General features: G+C 45.9%; 1 protein-coding gene across 2 annotated transcripts in view; it reads right to left on the bottom strand.

Annotated features, from left to right (window-relative positions):
* GOLGA3 (golgin A3) overlaps positions 1-20,964 on the bottom strand; it is a 173,973-nt gene that overhangs the window by 25,145 nt on the left and 127,864 nt on the right. For both annotated transcript variants that reach the window (XM_077461724.1, XM_077461723.1), the window contains exon 19: positions 18,727-18,866. In XM_077461724.1, coding sequence (XP_077317850.1) covers positions 18,727-18,866 — 140 coding nt within the window. The remainder of the gene's footprint in view (positions 1-18,726; positions 18,867-20,964) is intronic.

Consider the following 20,964-nt stretch of genomic DNA (forward strand, 5'->3'; position numbering starts at 1 on the left):
CCGAAAGGCAGAGCTACAAACTGAAAATTAAGATTTTTTATCTCGAAACATAGATATTTCTGGTGAGCTGGGGAAAATCAGCACATGGACGTATGCAACCTTGATGTCGAATGACGCCAGAAATTCTCAACCTTGTAGGATGGAGACTACTGATCGGATTGACTACATGCAAAAAGAGCGGATGTGCAAAAAACTGTTTAGATCTTTGAGATCCAGAATGGGTCTGACATCTCCACTTGGTTTGAGTACCGTGAAAAGGTTTGAATAAAACCCCAATCCCTGCTCTTCCATGGGGACCACCGATATCACCTTTTGAGACAAAAGATGGTCCAATGCTTGACAGAGACTTATTTTTCTTTGGATCCCTGGGGACTTTTAATCTGAGAAAATGAGGAGACGGGGACTCACATAACTCTAATTTGTACATTAGAGTAATTGAGGAAGCCACCCATTAGTCTTGACACTCTACCTGCCAGACCCTTGAGAACTGTAGAAGTCTTCCCCTCACTCGAGCGAGCACCCCCCTTCATAAGGAGGCTTTAGTATTTTGTTTTGTAGGTTTCCTTCCCCAGGACTTCTTTTTTCCCTGGGGTTGACCCTGAGGTTTACCTCTTGAATTTGACAGTGGAGGCCGTCAAGACTGCCTGGAGGCCGATGCTCCTGGCACTGGATAAGCGCCTCGTTTAAATGAGATGGGCTTACTTCTTTTCCTAACTGGCAAAAGGGTACTTTTCCCATAAGAAATTCTTTGGATGTACTTATCTAGATCATCCCCAAACAGCGTTCACCGCAAAAAGGAAAACTAGCCAGGAGCTTTTTGCAGGGCGCTTCGGCTGACCAATTTTTCAACCATAGTATTCTACGCATATGCACCAGCCCCAGCATAAAGCGTGAGGCCTGGAGAATAGAATCTCTCATAGCATCTACTGCAAAACACAACGCCCGTGGTAGCTCAGCCCAATCTTGGGCCTGCTGATCAGGAATAATCTTGAGCACCTATTTAAACTGGTCTCTCATGGATTGACATACACCAATTGCTGCCAGCGCAGGCTGAGTTACTGAACCTGCCAGAGAAAAAGTATTGTTTAATAGGAATTCCAATTTCTTATCCATTGGATCCCTGAGCATTTGAGCATCATCTACCGGACAAGTCAAACTTTTATTCACAGAGGATATAGCAGCGTTAACTGCTGGTATCACCTATTTTTTATTAAACTTTTCCTCCATAGGATAAAGTGTTGAAAACTTTTTAGGAGGATAAAAATTCTTATCTGGGTGATCCCACTCAGAATACATAAGCTTTTCCAGCAATGAATGGATAGGAAAGGCATGCGCAGCTTGGGGAGGCTTTAGCAAACCCAAACAAGTAGGCTTGTCAACCGACTCAGTTAAGGGTAGCATAAATGTAGAGCGCCCCAATTCAATCCAATGTACAATCAATCTTTCAGATTTTGAACCTGATGCTTCCACATTTGACCCATCTGAAGAGGAGTCATCAGCCTCTTCCCGGTCCCCTGAGAAAAATTCATCACCCGCCCCCGGTTCCTCAGTTTGAGGGTCCTGTGTAACGGAAGGAGACCGATCGTGCTTAGTCCCACCCTGGGATGTGATTAAAGCCGCCAACCTCTGTTCCAATCCTAATGGTAATGGTTGAGGAAAAAACTTCTTCAGTAACGTAGACAGGGGCTGCAGTGTCGGAAACAGTTGAAACACCTGATGGCTCACTCTGACCAGCCACCTCAGATCTCTCAGGGGAGGATGCCATCTTAGAGATAAGTTTAGGCTTTTTAGAGCTTGAAGGAGTCCCTCTTGAGCCTTTTTTGGGGTGTTTCTACCTGCCTTCTGACCATAGCCCGATGCACAAATGCGGAGGTACTACAAGAAGAAATCGCATCCACTGCTTGAGCAATAGTCCAGCAACTGCCGCTGTTATTAATGCTCAGCCTGATGCTTTTTGTAAACGTGCCAAGGGAATACCTGTGTCACCAACCTCTTACATGCCCCTTTTTGCTCGTGTCCTTCCGATAGCTGCAGCCAGCAAAAAATGCAGTTCTGAAAAAACATACTCCCACGTCGGACATTGCTGCACGCCACTGCTGCTCTAAGCCCTGTCCCCCTCTGTCACATTGCACCCCCGTATCTTTAAAAAAAAAAAAATAAAAAAAAAAAAACATCTTTCCTACGCGGGCCTCTGATCCAACGGGATCGGCATGTGTGTGGGGGGGATGGCGAGGAGGAGACCCAGTAATCAAATTGCCTGGCAGGGGTGGTAAAAAATGGAGCGGCATTGCTGACCGTTCTGGCATCCCCCTATCCAGGGAGAGCTTTATCCAGGTGTGGAGGTTTGTAAGAAACACCCCCGTACTGGAGGCCTGGGCAGCTCCCTGGAGGGAATCTGCTGCTTCTGCTGAGACAGCGTGATCTTTGAGGAAGCATGACAAGGTACATGCTGTATACAGCCCCCAGTGCCTTTTAGGCATGACAACATTTAATTTTTAAAGGAGACAATTCATAAGAAACTTAAAAATTCCTGAGAAATCTCCACTTACGTTTCCCGCTGTGGGGTTTTCTGTGGTAAAACCAACAGACCCAATCTTCACCCCTCACGATGGGCTCAGTTTAAAAAAACCTTCAGGAACTGGGGCCCCTTTTTAATCGGGGGATCCGCACTCCTGGACCCGTAATAGCACCCTGCCAGAAAAAAAAAACTTATGCCTGAAAAACCCCAAAAGCACTGGATCCTGGGGTCCAGCTCTTTAGAAAGGGAAGCATTATGGGCTAAACCTCATTTCTTCCGCCACGAAGCCTGGGCACCATTCAATTCGGCCTAAAAAGACACTGAATGGATCCGGCTGCATAGCTGGCCCCAGCAAGGATTGCTCCTGTGGAGCTCAGTACAGCACATCTTTTCTTGTGATCAACACCTTAGACACTGGCGGAAAAAACTGAGGTATTCCCAGTAGTGGGAGGGGTTATATAGGGAGTGGACTTCCTGTCTTAGGGTGTGCCGGTTTCCTACACTTGAAGGTGGCCTATAACCCACATAGTAATTACTATGGCTCTGTGTCCCGTGATGCAAGATTAAAGCGGGAGTCCGCCGGGAGTTCCGCCGTTTTTTTTTTTTTTTAAAGCCAGCAGCTACAAATACTGCAGCTGCTGACTTTTAAAATAAGGACACTTACCCGCCCAGCGCGCCCGCTATGTCGGCACCCGAAGCCGATCTCTCGATCGTCTCTCGGGAGCTGCCGCCGCCATCTTTGGTATGGGAATCAGGAAGTGTAGCCTTTCGGCTTCATTTCCCGGTTCCCTACTGCGCATGCGCAAGTCGCGCTGCGCAATAAGGATGGTCCCGCTGTCTCTGGGATCCATGTGTTTCCCAGCAGGTAGCGGGAGACTTTCGGAAAGGGGCGTAGATTCTGCAGAATCTACGCCCCTTTCCGCAGATAGCTATGCCGGAAGTGGGTGCAGATACCTGTACTGTACAGGTACTTGCACCCCCCCTCCCCCCTGAAAGGTGCCAATTGTGGCGCCGGAGGGGGGGAGGATTCCAATGAGCGGAAGGTCCACTTTAGGGTGGACCTCCGCTTTAAGAAAAAAGATTTTATCAAGAATACAAAAATCCTATTTCTGTATCGTTCATTGAGGGATACAGCTTGATGAAAACTTGGCAACCTAAGGAAGTCCAAAAGAAGTCAAAACCGAGGGTCGGGTACACCCAAATAACACAGGTAAACCAGCCCAAAAAAAAAAAAAAAACCCAACAGCATTAAAACCAGCTTCTGCCAAAACAGACACATTGATCTTGTAAAAATCAGATAAAGTCACAGAACACCAGGTCACAGCCACATCAAGGACTGTTAATGAAAAGACACTCACTGGAGTCAACTTTAAATGGGGAAAAGAAGGAACTAGGCATTTCATATCCAATACCTGTCAAATCTACTTAGAGATAGTGGTTCTGGAACCTGGAGGACCACTTTCTGGAACTTCTGAAATAGAAGATTATGTGGAAATACCTTCCGAACATTTAGCTCTATGATAACCAGGCCTAGACATCATGGAATTGGATGGAACGGTGGCCTCCTCTGATTCCAAAGTGGAACACACAGCCGCAATTAGAAACAGTCTCCTCCGGTTGTGGTGACACAACCGCCAAGTAAAATTTAGATGGTGGGGTCTCTGTCTATAAATGAGGAGAGAATCTGCATGTCTGAAATAATCCTTTAGAGGCTTCCTGACAGAATTAGAAATATAGAAAGTCATCGCTGTTTCAAATACCACTGGGAAAGGTGTCAGGAGTCATAAAGCTCAATAAAATAACTTATTTACACCCGGCCCCTCTCCTTCTCCCTCTAAAAATTTGAATAAAAAAAATGTTTGCTTTTCTAAGCGTTTGACTTTTTAGTGCTGCAGAACTTCCTCCTTTCTCGCCTAGTTGAGATTGACGCAGCTCTCCCAGTGCCCCTGACTGTACATGCACACCTCCAGATATCGTCCTTGTGCAGATGTGCTGCTGGGCTTTGGGACTTGCAAGAAACTTACTGCATATTTGTGTACTGCCAGGGTTTTCCACGCTTACATGAAGGTGGCACAAGTAAGAATAACCTGGATCTCAGGATGTCTGTGCATTCACAAGACAATCCTGCACGTGTGCAGATGTTGAGTCCCTAATGCTGGGCGGAGTTCTTTGGCACATCTACACACATAGATGACTTTCAAAGATGGCAGTGCTGGGGGGGGGGGGGGGGGGGGGCAACATTACAGGTAACCAAGTTCCTATTTAGGATCTTGTGCAGTCTCATAGATTGTTGCCAAGATATATAATTTTCTTGTGCATTTCCACACATCTTCCCTACTTTAAGTGCTGCGCCGTCCTAACAAAGGAAGAAAAAGGTGGTAAAGTTAAAATGGCAGTTTGCACCAAATCGGAGCCAGCAGCCAGAGCAACAATAGTGAACCCTAAAAAAATAAAACACAGCTTCCCCAAGTGGCAAGCATCTAAAAAAGGTAAATACACCACAGTCTGAGAATCAAATTAAAAGGAAGGGGGCTCCCCAAGTGGCTAGCTTGCAAAATTACAAAAAAAAAAAAAAAAAACTGCCAGTGACAATGACAGGAAGACTCAATGAACTACCAGGACCTAGCACCCTGGTAGTTCACTGAGAACTAGCCATCAGTCGCACAGGCTGTCGGTACTTGTAGTTCATTCATTCACAGATCTCTGAATGATGTTGTCGCATTCTTTTCAAATTGTGACAGCAGTTGCAACGGGGGGGGGTTAAATCAGCAAGAGGCTGCAGGAGTGGGAGCATGTAACACCCTTAAACTGTGTGGAATATGGAACCATAAACGTATTCTTCAGACGCACCCCCCCCCCCCCCGGTGCCTGCGCCGGTCAGCTTCGCTCCAGACTAATGGGAAGCTTCCTCTGCCTGTGAACTGTGTAAACACGGGTCAGAGGAAGTGATATCTCTCCTTGCGCTTCCTTTTTCGTTCAGGGGCCATGGAGAGAGGACCAGAAAAAGTGAGTTGCACCAACAGCACACTAACACCAGTAAACATAGGCACACAATCACCCCCCAATCACAGTGTCACCGATTGCAGTGTTCTTTATTTGTTTTTTTTACTGATCACAGCATTTGGTGTCAGTTGTGACTGTAAAAAGTGTTAGAGAAGTTAGTGGTAGACTCCTTTAGGTCTAGGGTAGCCCCCTAACTCCCCCTAATAAAGGTTTAACCCCTTGATCACCTCCCAGTTAGCTCTTTCACCCCGTCGCCAGTGTCACTAAGCAATCTTTTTTTTTTGATTGCCGTATTAGTGTCACGGATGATGCTAGGTAGCCAGTTAGTTATTTAGGTTCACCGTCAGCTTTTTATAGCATCAGTTTCCCCATATACTATCTAATAAAGGTTTTAACCCCCTGATTGCCCCCTAGTTAACCCTTTCGCCCCATCACCAGTGATCACCGTATAACTGTTATGGGTGACGCTGGTTAGTGCTTGCTATAGTGTCAAGGCACCCGCGTTTATTAACCAGTAACGGTTTAACCCCCTGATTGCCCGGCAGGTGATATCAGTTAGTTAGTGTCAGATTAGTGCCAGTAGTGTTAACACTCATGTGCGCAGCATACACCTCCCTTAGTGGTATAGTATCTGAACAGATCAATATCTGATCTAATCAAATCTATACTAGCGTCCCCAGCAGTTTAGGGGTCCCAAAAATGCAGTGCAAGTGGGATCAGCCCAGATACCTGCCAACACCTGCGTTTTGCCCCTTCACCCAGCCCAGCCCACCCAAGTGCAGTATTGATCGATCACTGTCACTTACAAAACACACAACTGCAGCGTTCTCAGAGTCGGGTCTGATCCCTGCGATCGCTAACAGTTTTTTTGGTAGCGTTTGATAGAGTTGCTGACAGCCTAAGAGCTTTTTTTTTCTTGTGAGTTTCACTAGTGTACCAGTAAATTTAGACCCCAAAATGGCAAAGCGAAGGCACACTAGTGAAGAGGCCAGACCCCGATCTTCTTCTGCTGTCGTTGAGATGCAAGAACTTCAGGTCCCTCGTATGGAGCAGAGAGCCAGTACTAGCGCCGCTATTCCTTCTGGTGAACTGGCAAGCACCTAGTACATCCTGGTCATACATTCAGCACTGCAGTAACACTTGGTGACATGGCGAGTCCCATAAGTGCAGTTCAAGCAGGTGAGGTGGCAAGCACGAGTTGTGTCCCACTGACACCAAGAAGAAGACAAACACAGGCCCGTCAAGCCCATAGTGCCCTTCCTGCTGCATTCGTCAATTTTAATTGAGAACCCACCACTTCTGCAGCACCCGTACTTCCCCCATTCACTGGCCAACCCAGAATTCAGGTAGAAACAGTTGGTTTTCCGTCACTTGATTTTTATTCGCTGTTTTTCACGGAAGATCTCTATAGCTCTATTGCGGACCAAAGCAAGTTATATGCTAGTCAATTCATCGCCGCTAATCCCCAGTTGTCCCTTGCCAGAGATTGGAAACCAATTATGGTTTCCGAATTTAAGACCTTTCTGGGCCTATCCCTCGACATGGGCATAGTTAAAATGAGTATCTTGCGGTTATATTGGTCCACTGACCCAATTTACCATATGCCCCTGTTCTCTGCCACCATGGCCAGGGCACGATACGAGCAGATCTTGCGGCTCATGCACTTCAACAACAATGAACTCTGTCATCCTCGTGGAGACCCTGGAATACGATCGGCTCTACAAAATTCAGCCCCTAGTAAACCACTTCAACCAATGTTTTGTAGCCTTGTTTACTCCCTTCTGCGTTGATGAGTCCCTGATTACATTTTCTGGCCGCTTGTCTTTCAAAGAGTATCTTCCCAGCAAGAGTGCCAGATACGGGGTCAAGATGTACAAGTTCTGTGACAGGGCCACAGGCTATATAATAGGATTTTTTGTACTCAGCGCAAAATCCTTTTCTCTGTAATTCACCAACTGACACAGCTCCTCTCTTTAGCCATTGGGTTGTTACACCACCTTTAGGAGAGGACTAGGCATAACATGTTAACATTTAAATGAAAAAACTCAGAACTTCTAGTTCCGTCCGAGGGGCGGTCCCTTAGGTAACAACCCCCTCAGCCTGCCATGAAGCTTCAGTACGTCAACAAGCAGTATAACGTAAAGAAAAATAGGAGGGGTGGGTGCTTTGCCAGTCAGTGAATTACAGAGAAAAGGATTTTATGGTGAGTACAAAAAATCCTATTTTCTCTTATATTCACCGACTGACACAGCTCCTCTCTTTAGACATTGGGATGTCCCCACGCAGTGCCAAAACGAGGGGTGGGAAAATAGCATAAAAACTTAATCCACCATGGCAAGTGGGAACCAGTATAAACTTCTCCCACAAAAAAAACAACAGTGCATTAACCTAAGAGTACTGCATTTTTACCCAAAAAACAGGAAAAAAAAATGTATGTGCAATTGCAACTATACAGCCGCCTGCAAAACTTTACGGCCAAAACAGGCATCAGCCAATGCACTGACATCTACCTTGTAGAATTTTGTAAAAGTGTGAACAGATGACCAAGTCTCTGCTTTACACACTTGAACGACAGACGCTTGATGTCTGAAGGCCCAAGATGTTCCGACTGCTCTTGTGGAGTGGGCCGTGAACGGAAAAGGGGGCACCTGTCCCTTCAAGCCGAAGGCCTGTACTACAATCTGTCTGATCCACCTGGAAACGGTGGCCGACGAGACCGCAATGCCTTTTTTCGGACCAGCCACCGAAATAAACAGGGAGTCTGACTTCTGAAAGGGAGCCATGGCAGATACACCCTCAGAGCCCAAACTATGTCCAGGGAATGGAGGGCCACCTCCTTAGGATGTGTCGGCTTCGGACACAAAGATGGTAACACAAAGTCTTCATTGATGTAAAACGTTGAAACCACCTTTGGCAGAAAAGAAGGTTTGCAGACGCAACACCGCCTTATCCTCGTGGATAACCAGATAGGGCGACTTGCAGGACAAGGCCGCCAAGCTTTCTGGCCGATGTAAGGGCAACTAGAAAGACCACTTTCTGGGAAAGAGACAACAGGGGAATCTCTCCGATATTCTCAAATGGCGGTTTTTGGAGCGCCGATAACACCAGATTCAGATCGCACGGGGGTAACGGTGGACACACCGGAGGAACATGTCGGATCCCTTGGACAAAAGTGCTCACTAGAGAGTGAGACGCCAGGGGTCGCTGAAAAAAAAGACAGCCAAAGCTGATATTTGTCCTTTAATGGTGCTCAAAGCCAATTTCTGGTCTACTCCTTGCTGAAGAAACAGCAGGACCCTGGATATCGAAAAGGAGCGCGGATGCCATCCTTTCTCCTCACACATGGAGATGTAGGCCTTCCAGGTCCGATTATATATCTTCAGAGAAGATTTCCATGCTCTCAGCATAGTTAGGATCACAGAGTCCAAAAGACCCTGATGCCTCAAAACCTGGCTCTCAATAGCCATGCCATTAAAACCAGCGATGGTAAAGCAGGATGGAGAATTGGAACTTGAGACAGAAGGTCTTCTCGTAACGGCAGTCGCCAAGGGGCGGCTGCCACCAGGCACACTAGGACTGCGTACCAGGGATGCTGGGGCCAATCTGGGGCAATCAGAATTACTGGAATCCCCTCGGTCTCCACTCTGCGGAGCAGACCTGGTAACAGCTTCAGCGGAGGAAAGGCATAGATGAGCTGGTACTGATCCCACGGAGCCACCAGCGCATCTAACACGTCTGCCCACGGATCTCTTTCCCTGGACATGAATATCGGCACCTTCCGGTTGAGCCCCACTGCAGGCACAGTAGCCTGAACACCTCTGGATGCAATGTCCATTCTCCTGGGTCCAGCATCTGGCGACTTAGATAGTCCGCCTGCCAGTTCTCCACTCCCGGATGTAAACGGCCGACAGGGCCGGTACATGTCGCTCTGCCTACCGAAGTATGTGAGAGAACTCCCGTGTGGCGGCCAAGCTTCTTGTTCCTCCTTGGTGATTGACGTATGCCACAGCCGTGGCGCTGTCTGACTGGATCCCGATCGGATGCCCTCGCAGTCTTATCGACCATGTGGAGAGGCATAGCCTGATCGCTCTCAGTTCAAGCAGATTGATCGGAAACTTGGATTTCTCCACCGACCAGAGGTCATGGGTCGACTGGACTCCCATTACCCCACCCCAGCGTCCGTTGTGATCACTGTCCATTTCAGAAGTAGGAACAACGGATCCAAGATCCAAGTCCCGGGGACCTCAGCTTTTTTGGATGCCTGGTCGGCAGACCAGCATTTTAACCAAATCAGGTGCTTCAGCACCACAGCTGACACTGAATCCCTGGATAACAGAGGGAGGGTATCCAGGGCCGCGTCACAAATGTACTTAAGGCCGTGCACTAGTTGGTCTGCTAGTTCCATGCAGACAGGAGAAGCCTGTTCTCCAAATTCGCTGTGCAACAGTTTTGCCCACTCAGTGTCTGTGACACAAGTGCGGATGCCAGTACTGGTCGAATGGTTGATCCCACAACCGTAAACAAGGAACGAGCCACTGCCTCGGCCTTCCTGTCTTTGGGGTCCTTAAATGCAGGAGTCCCCTCTACAGGGATCGTGGTTACTTTGTTTAACCTGGATACTGGGGGGTCCACAACCGGAGGAGCCGACCATTTTTTGAGAAGGCTCTCCTCAAAGGGGTAATGCACCGCCATGTATTTGGGGACTGAAAAGGTCCATTGCAGTTGACCACATTCCTTGTAAATGAACTTAGCAAAATAAGTCAGATACAGGAACACCTTAGGTGAACGGGCTGGCTTACGGGACCCAAAAAGGGACCGCTACATCGGCAGAGGGATCTGCTGGTGCCTGAATCTTCAGGGTATCACGCACAGCTGTGATAAGTGCTCCAACAAGCCCTTTGTCACGCACGGACCCAGACGGGAACTCATCCTCACTGTCCAAAGGGTCCTGGTCAGTGTCATCTGAAACATCAGAGCAGGGGTCACGAGCCTCAGCAGGGCCAGTCTGCGTCAGAGCTCTCCCCGGAGGACAGGGGGGAAGGGGCCATTTTTTTTCCACCTTGCGTCCATGCACCGTCTCCATCTTGGCAACAAACGAATTGAGGACCACCGACAAAGCATCCAGAGGCACTGCACAGTCTGCAGGCGAACTGGTTGCAATTGCCTGGATTTCGGGGGAAGAAACACCAGTTTCTGAAGCCATGCTGACCCTACCCTGTCTGCCACCTGATGGGGACTTCGGACAGTGATGGTCCCACCCTCCAAACTGCTGCTGGCTGAGAGGCTCTTTCCCACAGGACTCGCCACCCTGACTAGCTCTGCGCTGTCCAGCTAGCAGTGCCTGTGTCCTTTGTCAGCTCCCAGGTACATAGGAGATCACACTGAGCTGTCTAGAGCTGCTGCCTATGGTGCTGAACTGACCCACCACGTGTTCAGGCTCCAAGAAAATGGCCACCGAGCGTCCAGTATAAAGGACATAAACCCAGGGAAAATGGCAGCCAAGCTACAGGAAAGTAAAAAGAAGAAGAAGAACCGCGCAATCCCTAAAAGTTGATATTGGGGTATACGCCCCCCACACGGGAGACTAAATAAAAAGAAATAGTGATTACAGTGCAATATCACCTATTACATATATAAAATGAACCTCATATGATGAGGAAAAAATAAACAATACATATAAAATAGTGTCACTTATTACATATGTAGTGGATCCCAAAAATGTTATACCACACTCATACCTAAAATTTATACAAGAAAGTGCAAAATATATTGTGCGTACACATTAGACAAGTCATAAGCTGACCATATAAAATCTAAATGTGTCCTATTATTATAGTCCTTAGAATAAGTCCAGAAGGCTGGGCTGTAGAAAAAACACCACGTGTCACATCTAATAACTTCGGCTTTCTGATTCGTATTCCAAATCACAGAACATGCTGAAGTGCACCACCACCAGAAGATAAGATTGGCTCCTTACCAGACGTCCTAGTAAGGTACGCTTTCAAGGGTCAAGCCAGACCATATATGTGCCTTAATCCTCCAGCAAAACTCCACTCTCATCCAAGACCACAGTTCAGAGGTATTCCAATGTAAAAAACGGATGGTCCACCATAAGGAGGGAAAGAAAGCGCTCCAAATAGTGTAAAACCATTTATTAAAATTATCAAATAAAAGAAGAAATACACTTACAAGATTACTGTAAGAAAAGGCATATCACAATGGGAAGCGTCGGCCGAGCGCAATTCTCCACAGTTGTATTCTTATTCCAGCTGGTATTAAGAGGCAAAAAAGTAGCGTGTCACACCGCCCTACGCGTTTCGTGATATATCACGTCGTCTCGGGGGAAGGACAAACTCTGGGGAAGGACAAACACAGGGAAAATGGCAGCCGAGCTACAGGAAAGCATGCTGTTCCTTGAGGCTGATCAAAAAACGTGCACAGGCTTCAAGAAAATGGCCACCGAGCGTCCAGTATAAAGGACATAAACCAAGGGAAAATGGCAGCCAAGCTACAGGAAAACATGCTGCTTTTTGCCTTCACCTAAGATGGCCGCAAAACACTGTATACCATGAGGGAAAGTGGCAGAGAAATGGCGGTGAACAGCGCTGCAGCGATCAACAGGCACAGCCACCAGACAAACCCCAGGGAGAGAGACACACATCAGGGCACAGCCAGCCAGTGCAGACCCCCCCCCCCCCCAGGTTAGAGTCCCCCCCGGAAAGCCTCTGCATCTGACACACACACCGCTCAGCAGCCTCATGCAGCATCCCCCACAGGGAGGGGGGAGGGAAGATAGGGACAGGGAGAGAAGAGAAGTAGGTGAGGGACCCCCCGAATCGACCTCCTAGGCCCAGCTTCTCAGCCCCATCGAGGCAGGGAGAGCTGTACTTACCAGTCCTGCAGAGCTGGGAGACATTGCATCCCAGACCCACTCGCCGATCAGCATGGGGTGGCTGTTGGCCCGGCATACTGTGATACAGACATCAGTAGCCCAGTCATGTGTGCCCCAGAGCATTAACGCTCACCGACCACCTCTGGAGCTGAGGTACGTCATGGCTGACCCAGCACGTAGCTCTGGTCTGCACATGCTCGCTGGCCAGGCTGGGGAAACTCTGCACTTTTACAAAGTGATTGAGGGCTTTTAAGTCCAAGATTAGACGTACCCCTTCCTTCTTGGGAACCACAAACAGATTTGAGTAGAATCCCTGGAATCGCTGCGAGTCTGGAACCGGTACAATCACCCCGATTCAGCAAGTCCCTCACCGCCCCTAACAGGGCCTCCCGGCGAACCGGGGATACGGGTATGCTGGAGGGGAAGAACCTGTTTGGCGGCCAAGATAGAAGCTTTTTAGCACCTTTCTTCCCACGTACCGCCTCTATCTTGACAACGAACGAATTGAGGACCGCTGTAAGGGTGTCCATAGGGACCGCGCAGTCCGCAGGTGACCCCGTTGCAATTGCCTGGATTTCGGGGGAAGAAACACCAGTTTCTGAAGCCATGCTGACCCTACCCTGTCTGCCACCTGAAGGGGACTTAGGACAGTGACAGTCCCACCCTCTTGCTGCCGCTGGCTGAGGGGCTCTAACCCGCTGGGCTTACCACCCTGGGTTGTACGCGCTGTATTACCGCAATGCCTGGTGATCCCCAGCGCTCCCAGATGCAGATATAGCAGAAAACTGTGTTGGTGGCCGGCCGGTCGCACGATCGATGAACGATTGATGGGCGATCAAACACACATGTTCAGAACACAGGAGAAGCTTCCCAGCGCCTTGTGATGACCAAACAGGGGGTAGAAGGTCCAGGGACAGCAGCCAGAGCACAAAAACATGGTCTGGCTACAAGAAAATGGCCGCCGGTGTTCTCAATAGGGAATCACTAGGAAAATGGCCGACTGAAGCCAGAAGCCAGTCTGACTCTTGCCCACACTTAAAATGGCCGCCGAACAGTGCTATGGGGGACTAGGGAGAACATGTGGCAGACACAGCGCTGCACTAACACGGGTGCATGACTACACAGGTATCCAGCGGGATATGCTGCAGGACACAGGCATCCAGTACATCTAAAACCCCCAGGTGAGAGCCCAGACACACACACACACACCGCTCAGCACATGTACAGCGCCCCCCCATGAGGGGGGGGGGAAGGAGGGAGTGAGGGACAGAGGAGAGGGGGGTGAGGGGAGGCCCCCAAATCGACCTCCCAGGGAATGCCCAGCTGCTCCATCCTGCCAGGCAGGGAGAGCTGTACTTACCAGTCCTGAAGCTGGGAGACATTCCACGGTAGTCAACTCCTGATCAGTACAGGGAAGACCACTGGCCTCGGCATACTGTGACGCACACATCAGTAGCCCGGTCATAGAGCTTAGAGCTCACCGACCACCTCTGGAGCTGAGGTATGTCGTGGCCTGCCGAGCCGTAGCTACGACCTGCACACACTCGATGGCCAGACTGGGGAGACTACAAGGATATAGTGAACCAGCCTGTCACCCAGCCGGCTGTTGATAGAAGATCACAGGATCATTCATCTTGCGCAAAAAGCCAAGCTTCTGCATCAAAAAACACGGACCTATGGGCCCGCAGGGTTCCAAGGTTCTTCTCCTTCACTATCTCTGTCACTAGGCAAGAAAAAACTGAGTTCTGCCTGAGCAGGCTGTGGGGTTGTGCCCTAGGGACCACCCCATGGGCGGACTAAAATTTCTGAAGTGTTGTATTTACAACTTGCCTAGTATCTCCAGTGATAGGGCTAACAACCCATTTAGTTACAGAGAGGAGCTGTGTCGGTCGGTGAATATAAAAGTGTCTGTATACTTATCTCAATTGGCTTTGCTGAACGTTCATGTGCTATACAGTGTTTCAGGATGGACTGGGTCCTTCCTTAAATTCCAGGAAGAGATCGTCAGAGCCCTTCTGTTTGCAGATGGTTCTCCACCGCACCTTCCCAATCCAAATGCAGTAAGCCAGTTGCATGAGAGGCATTTTCCGTATGTCCTCCCTAGTACACCTACCCAATGAGCCCCCCGAAGAAAATGTCATGTCTGTAGAAAGCACAGATATAGGTGTGACACCCGCTATTTTTGTCGATCCTGTCCTGACAATCCTGGTCTCTGCATCGGTGAATGTTTTGAACGCTACCATACACTAGTGGAGTTTTAATGTAGGGTACAGCACTGCACAGACTAGGACACACTTTCACAGGGTCTCCCAGACCCGAACCTGGAACCAAACTGTTACAGTTACAAATAAACATGTAAATAAATAAAAAAGGGTAAAAAATAAAAACACAAAAAAATATAAAATAAAAATATTGTTGTTTTATTGTTATCTCTCTCTCTATTGTTCTGCTGTTTTTTACTCTATTCTATTCTGCAATGTTTTATTGTTAACCATTTTTTTGTTTTCAGGTACGCCATTCAGCTGCAGCATGAATGGATTTATTTATCTTGACAGCAACAGCGTTTGCTCCCACGATACATAAAGCCGTGACTCCATCGCTGTAGGAGGTAATTTAATCACCACAGTAAAAAAAAAAAACCATATATGCCGAAGCATTGGGCAGCAGGAGTGGAGGAGTGATTTGCTCCTAACGGATGCCCCCATGCTTCGTCATATATTTTTTAGGCCATTTAGCCGCAGCACTGATTTATCTTGACAGCAACAGCGTTTGCTCCCACCATACATAAAGCCGTGACTCCATCGCTGTAGGAGGTGCTTTTATCACCACAGTTAAAAACAAAACGGTTCATGGATGCCCATCATTAGAAGTGGGTGGATGAAAGGAGGTATTCTAATGGTGGGCATACCCACCAATCAATCTCTTTTTTGTTTAGCTCACAGGCTGCATGGAAAAAAAAAAAAAAAAAAAAAAAAAAAGATTACAATATATGCCCAACAAGGACCAGCAACGTACTGGTATGTCGCTGGACTTTGAGTAGTTATACCAGAATGATGCCTGCGGGTTTAGGCATCATCTTGGTATCATTCTTTTTAGCCAGTGGTTGGCTTTTATGTAAAAGCAATCCTAGCGGCTAATTAGCATCTAGATTGCTTTTACAAGCAGTGGGTGGGAATGTCACCGCTCTACCCCCCCCCCTTCCATGGTTTCCTCTGGCTCTCCTGTCCAAATAGGGAACCTGAGAATGCAGACGGTGGTTCTGCCAGCTGACCATAAAGCTGATCAGAGACCAGAAAGGCTTCAATCATCTCTATGGCCTAAGAAACCGGAAGCTACAAGCATTTCATGAGTTAGATTTCGCCGGATGTAAACAGCGCCATTCGGAAATTGAGAAAGCATTTTATCACAACGATCTTGGTGTGGTCAGATGCTTTGAGGGCAGAGGAGAAATCTAGCGTCTAATAGACCCCTAGATTCCCTGAAAAAACAATATAAATGATTAAAAAAATAACAAAAAAATAAATGAAGGAACAGTTTAAAAATAAAATAAAAAAGCAAAATAAATAATAAAAAAAAAGCACCCCTGTCCGCCCCCCCCCCCCCCCCCCGCTCTTGTGCAAAGGCGAAAGCAAGTATCAGTCTGGTGTCATATGTAAACAGCAATTGCACCATGCATGTGAGGTATCACCACAAAGGTTGCATCAAGGGCAGTAATTTTAGCAGTAGACCTCCTCTGTTAATCTAGTGGTAACCTGTAAAGGCTTTTAAAAAATGTATGTCGTTTGTCGCCGCTGAACGTTTGTGCGCAATTTTAAAGCATGTCGTGTTTGGTATAAAATGTACTCAGCCTAAAATCAGCTTTTTTATTTCATCAAACATCTGGGCAATATAGTGTGTTTTAGTGCATTAATATATATATAAAAAAAAAAAAAAAAGTTTTCCCCAAACAAATGCGTTTGAAAAAAAATCGCTGCACAAATACTGTGTATAAAAAAAAGAAAAAACAAACACCCACCATTTTAATCAGTAGGGCCTTTGCTTTAAAAAAAAAAAAAAAAAAATGTATTATATATATATATATATATATATATATATATATATATATATATATATATATATATATATATAATGTTTAAGGTTCAAAGTAATTTTCTTGCAAAAAAAATTATATTTTTTCATGTAAACAAAAAGTGTCAGAAAGGGTTTTGTCTTCAAGTGGTTAGAAGAGTGGGTAATGTGTGATATAAGCTTCTAAATGTTGTGCATAAAATGCCAGGACAGTTTAAACCCCTCCAAATGACCCCATTTTGGAAAGTAGACGCCTCAAGCTATTTGCCGAGAGGCATATCGAGTCCATGGAATATTTTATGTTTTGACAAGTTGCGGGAAAAAAACAATTTTTTTTTAGCAAAGTTGTCACTAAATGATATATTGCTCAAACATGCCATGGGCATATGTGAAACAACCCAAAATACATTCTGTTGCTTCTCCTGAGTATGGGGATAGCACATGTGTAAGACTTTGTGGGAGCCTAGCCGCGTACGGCACCCTAAAACCAAGCACCACCTTCAGACTTACTAAGGGTGTAAGTTTTTGACTTCACGCCTCACTGCCTATCACAGTTTCGGAGGCCATGGAATGGCACAAAACTCCCCCAAATGACCCCATTTTGAAAAGTAGACACCAGCTTATTTGCTGAGAGGTCGCTTTTTGTCACAAAGTTTTGAAAATGTAAAAAAGAGGGGGGGGGGGGGGGGGTTGTGCCATATTGGCATTTTATGGCCTTCAAAACTGTGATAGGTAGTGAGGAGTGAAATCAAAAATTTAAGCCCTTCGAAATCCTGAAGCCGGGGCTGGGTTTTCGGGGCCCCATATGCGGCTAGTCTCCCAAAGTCGCATGTGGTATCTCCGTACTCAGGAGAAGCAGCTGAATGTATTTTGGGGTGCAATTCCACATATAACCATGGCATGTGTGAGCAATATATCATTCAGTGACAACTTTTTTTTTTTAACAAAAAGGAAAGGTGTTTTTTTTATTATTATTCGTTCACTTGGGAAAAAAAAAAAAAAAATAGTCAATGGGCTCAACATGCCTCTCAGCAAAAAAGAAAGTTCTATTTGAGGGAAAAAAGATGCACATTTCGTTTGGGTACAACATTGCATAACCACGCAATTACCAGTTAAAGCAGTGCAGTGCCAAATTGTACAGAGTCCTCTGGTCTTTAGGCAGCCAAACGGTCCGGGGCTTAAGTGGTTAAGCCCTTCCCAAAATGGCTTTGGTATAAAACAGAGAACATAGCAGGCAGGTCACTCACAACAGTGAGTCTTTAGAGAGGGAGACAAAGACTTCAGGTGGCCATATATAGATAGAATTTCTAAAGAAATTTGTTAGGAACATTTGTGCGAAAATTCTCAGAACATTCCAATGTCATTCAAGAGATTTTGTTTGCTTTTAACACTTGATATCAGAAATAACAAACTTTATGAAACGAAAACCACATACACGGTTAGAAATTCATTCCTTCGAGAAAACATTTCTATTCCATGCCTATTCCTTCAAATTTTCTCGTCACTTTGGTAGAAAAAAAATGTAGATTTGACCCACTAATAATTTTTTTTGTTAAGGGGGTTATGTGATAGATATGTTATATGTGTGTGTTATTGTTTCTTTCTTTTTGTTGTCTAAATATGAAAATTCAATAAAAAAAAAAAATTTTGATTGAAAACATTATTAGAAAAAACAAACTTTCTTAGAACATTATTTTCCAAAAATTCTACCCATCTATGGCCAACTTTCCACAGGTGTGATTACAATAACTCCATAAATAGGTATGTCAAGAGACACTGGCCTGACCTGAAAGCAGCGTTCTGTGGTAACTAGAACACAAATAGTTATTGCCAACTGCAGGACCATTGAAGGGAAAGCACCAGTATACTTAATCAACTGGGAAAGCCTGAGCACCCATGATAACTGGAGAGCCTTCCAGAATTTACAATAACCGGCCTAAACTGCCAGTTAATTATAGAAAATTTTCCAATTTAAAAAAACCTATACTGTAGCAGAAAGGAAGGAGATATCCATTCTCCTGGGGCACTATGCATAACTGTATAGGTGTGAGGTGAGCAGGGTAAAAGTATTAAGGAGGCTGCCCTTCGGTCTTCTATATGCATAGTTTACATTTCTCCTGTATGCGGCAGTATAATCCTAGGTTGCCTAACCATTGTCAAGCTGTGTACTTCAATGGATGATCGAAAAAGCAGATTTGTACTATATATCCTTACTGAGGGATTTTTTTTTATTATTATTACTTACTGTAATTTTTCAGCTTCAGCCTGAAGAGCCTGAATCATCTGTTCCTTTGCCTGAAGTTCCTTTTTCACCTCACTAAGCTCAAGCGCCGCAGCCCTGTAGTGCCTCCTGTTATGTGCAGCTTCAGCCTTGGTGCTAGCAACCTGTGAAAATAACATACCAATAAGTTTCAAAAAGAAAACACTGTATCTAAAAATAAACAGTGCTATCCCATTTTAGGATGGAATTTCAGCTACTTAAGGGTATAACCAGTTAAAACTGAAATTACTTGGCTGCTTATGACCACGGTGTACTGGCACAGAGGCATTTCCTACTCCTGAGCACCAAGGCTTTAATGGGGAAACTGCAGATTGCACCTAAAATTCCCAATTGCTCTTAAAATATGGCACCATAAAACCATAAAATAGTTCTATGAAGACCCACATACGAAGAGTTCATTCTGCTAGGCAATGTAACAGAGCTCTCCTGGCATGATTCTAAAACATTAATCACAATTAAAACTTCAAGATTATTAAATCACTGGCATGGGGATATTGTTTTCTTAAGTGGTAAAGAATTAAATAATGGTTTAAACCTATTAAGAAAAACAGTGATATCCCCCAGAGAGGTCATTTTATGCAAATTAAATATTTGTAGAGCATCCAAATTCTAGAAAGTTAGATGTTCATTTTAAATAGAATTTTGAGAATCTTAAAGCCTTTCAGTGCTGTGTTCAAGCAGCGGGATGGAGACTTCCTGTCCCATTCCTGAAAAAAAAAAGACATGCTATGATTAAGCATCTATATTGAAGTGAAACATGTGAGCCTGTCTGTACCTTTCATCACCATGATGGAACAGATTTTGGAACTTCTACACTGTTTTGCCACAAATAAAAGGTGTTATTCGGAGTGCGGCTGTTCAGCTGTTTTCTTAAATTTTCTAGGGAGGGACATAGTTAATTTGGGCCAGCTTGGACCAAATTAATTATGTAAAGTGTAACAAAAGCATGAGTTCAGCTTTAGGCTGGGTTCACACCGCTGCGGCAGCGAGAACCGGATGTGATTCGCACCGCACTGCAGTGAAAATCACATCCGATCTCTGTGCGATGCGAGTTCAGCCATACAGATAGTATGGCTGAATTCGCATTGCACCCGCCGCAAACTCGCACGGGACCCTTTTTTTGGTCCGCAGCAGAATCGGATCGCATGGGTGTTCACACCATGCGATCCGATTCCTGTCCGAGTTTGCAGATCGCACTGCGATATGCGGACTGATCTGGGGGTGTCATTAACATTTCACTGACACTCCCAGCAGTCCGCATAGGGCAGTATGAACTGCCGGCGGGAAGCATGCGATGCGGGGAAACGCAGCAGATTCGCGGCGTTCCCGCATCGCTCCGGTGTGAACCCAGCCTTAAAGTGAATTCTGATTATCTTCTGCTTTAGGCCTCATGCACACAGGACAATTTTGCAGCTGCTCCTAGGGGCATCAGACATTTTTTTCCTGCATCTAAACCCATCTATGTTAGCCTATGTATCCATACACACAGACTTTTAGCAGAGTTTACTGGCAGGGGCTTTTAGAGACAGAATAAAAAAAACGACTTCCAGAGCGTCCAGAAACAGCAGCGTTCTGGCATAAAACATGCTTGTAAACGTGGTAATGCGTCTAAACACTTTTTAACACTAGGCGCGTTTAGCACTTGAGCATTAACTCACTTAGTTCAACGACCAGAAAAATTATTATTCTGGCCAATGAAATGAACGCCCAAGCATTCGACTTGTCCACACACTTTTACCAGCACCAGGTGTTTATTTTGCCAAAAGGCTGCTGCCAGGAGAAAAGGCTTTATGGGGGTTTACAAAATGTCCTGTGTGCATGAGGCCTTATACTTTGCATTTCCACTTAGCTAGCTCCTTAACCTGATAGGAGTTGAAAAATACAATTATGGATACCCAATTTTTTTTTTCAGTTGTGCACAGAGTAGAGAAGGTAAAACCCCCGTCAGATTATTTTTTTGTTGTTTGTGTACCATTGGGGAGAACTCCCTTCCTGTCATGGACAGAACAGAAAGTCAGAGTAAACCTCTACAAAGTAATGGGGAATTCTTAGACCAGCAATTCTCAACCAGGGTTCCATGAGATGTGACCTGATTGACCTAAATATTGCGTGGTGGCAGCAAAGTTCTGGTACCAACACCACCTTGCAGAGTCAACAGCATGACACCAATATATATATATATATATATTTTTTTTTAGCTGT

The sequence above is a fragment of the Lithobates pipiens genome, unplaced genomic scaffold (genome assembly GCF_037356315.1).
Source record: "Lithobates pipiens isolate NorthernLeopardFrog02 unplaced genomic scaffold, aLitPip1_a1.2 Scaffold_3, whole genome shotgun sequence".
Lineage (NCBI taxonomy): Eukaryota > Metazoa > Chordata > Amphibia > Anura > Ranidae > Lithobates > Lithobates pipiens.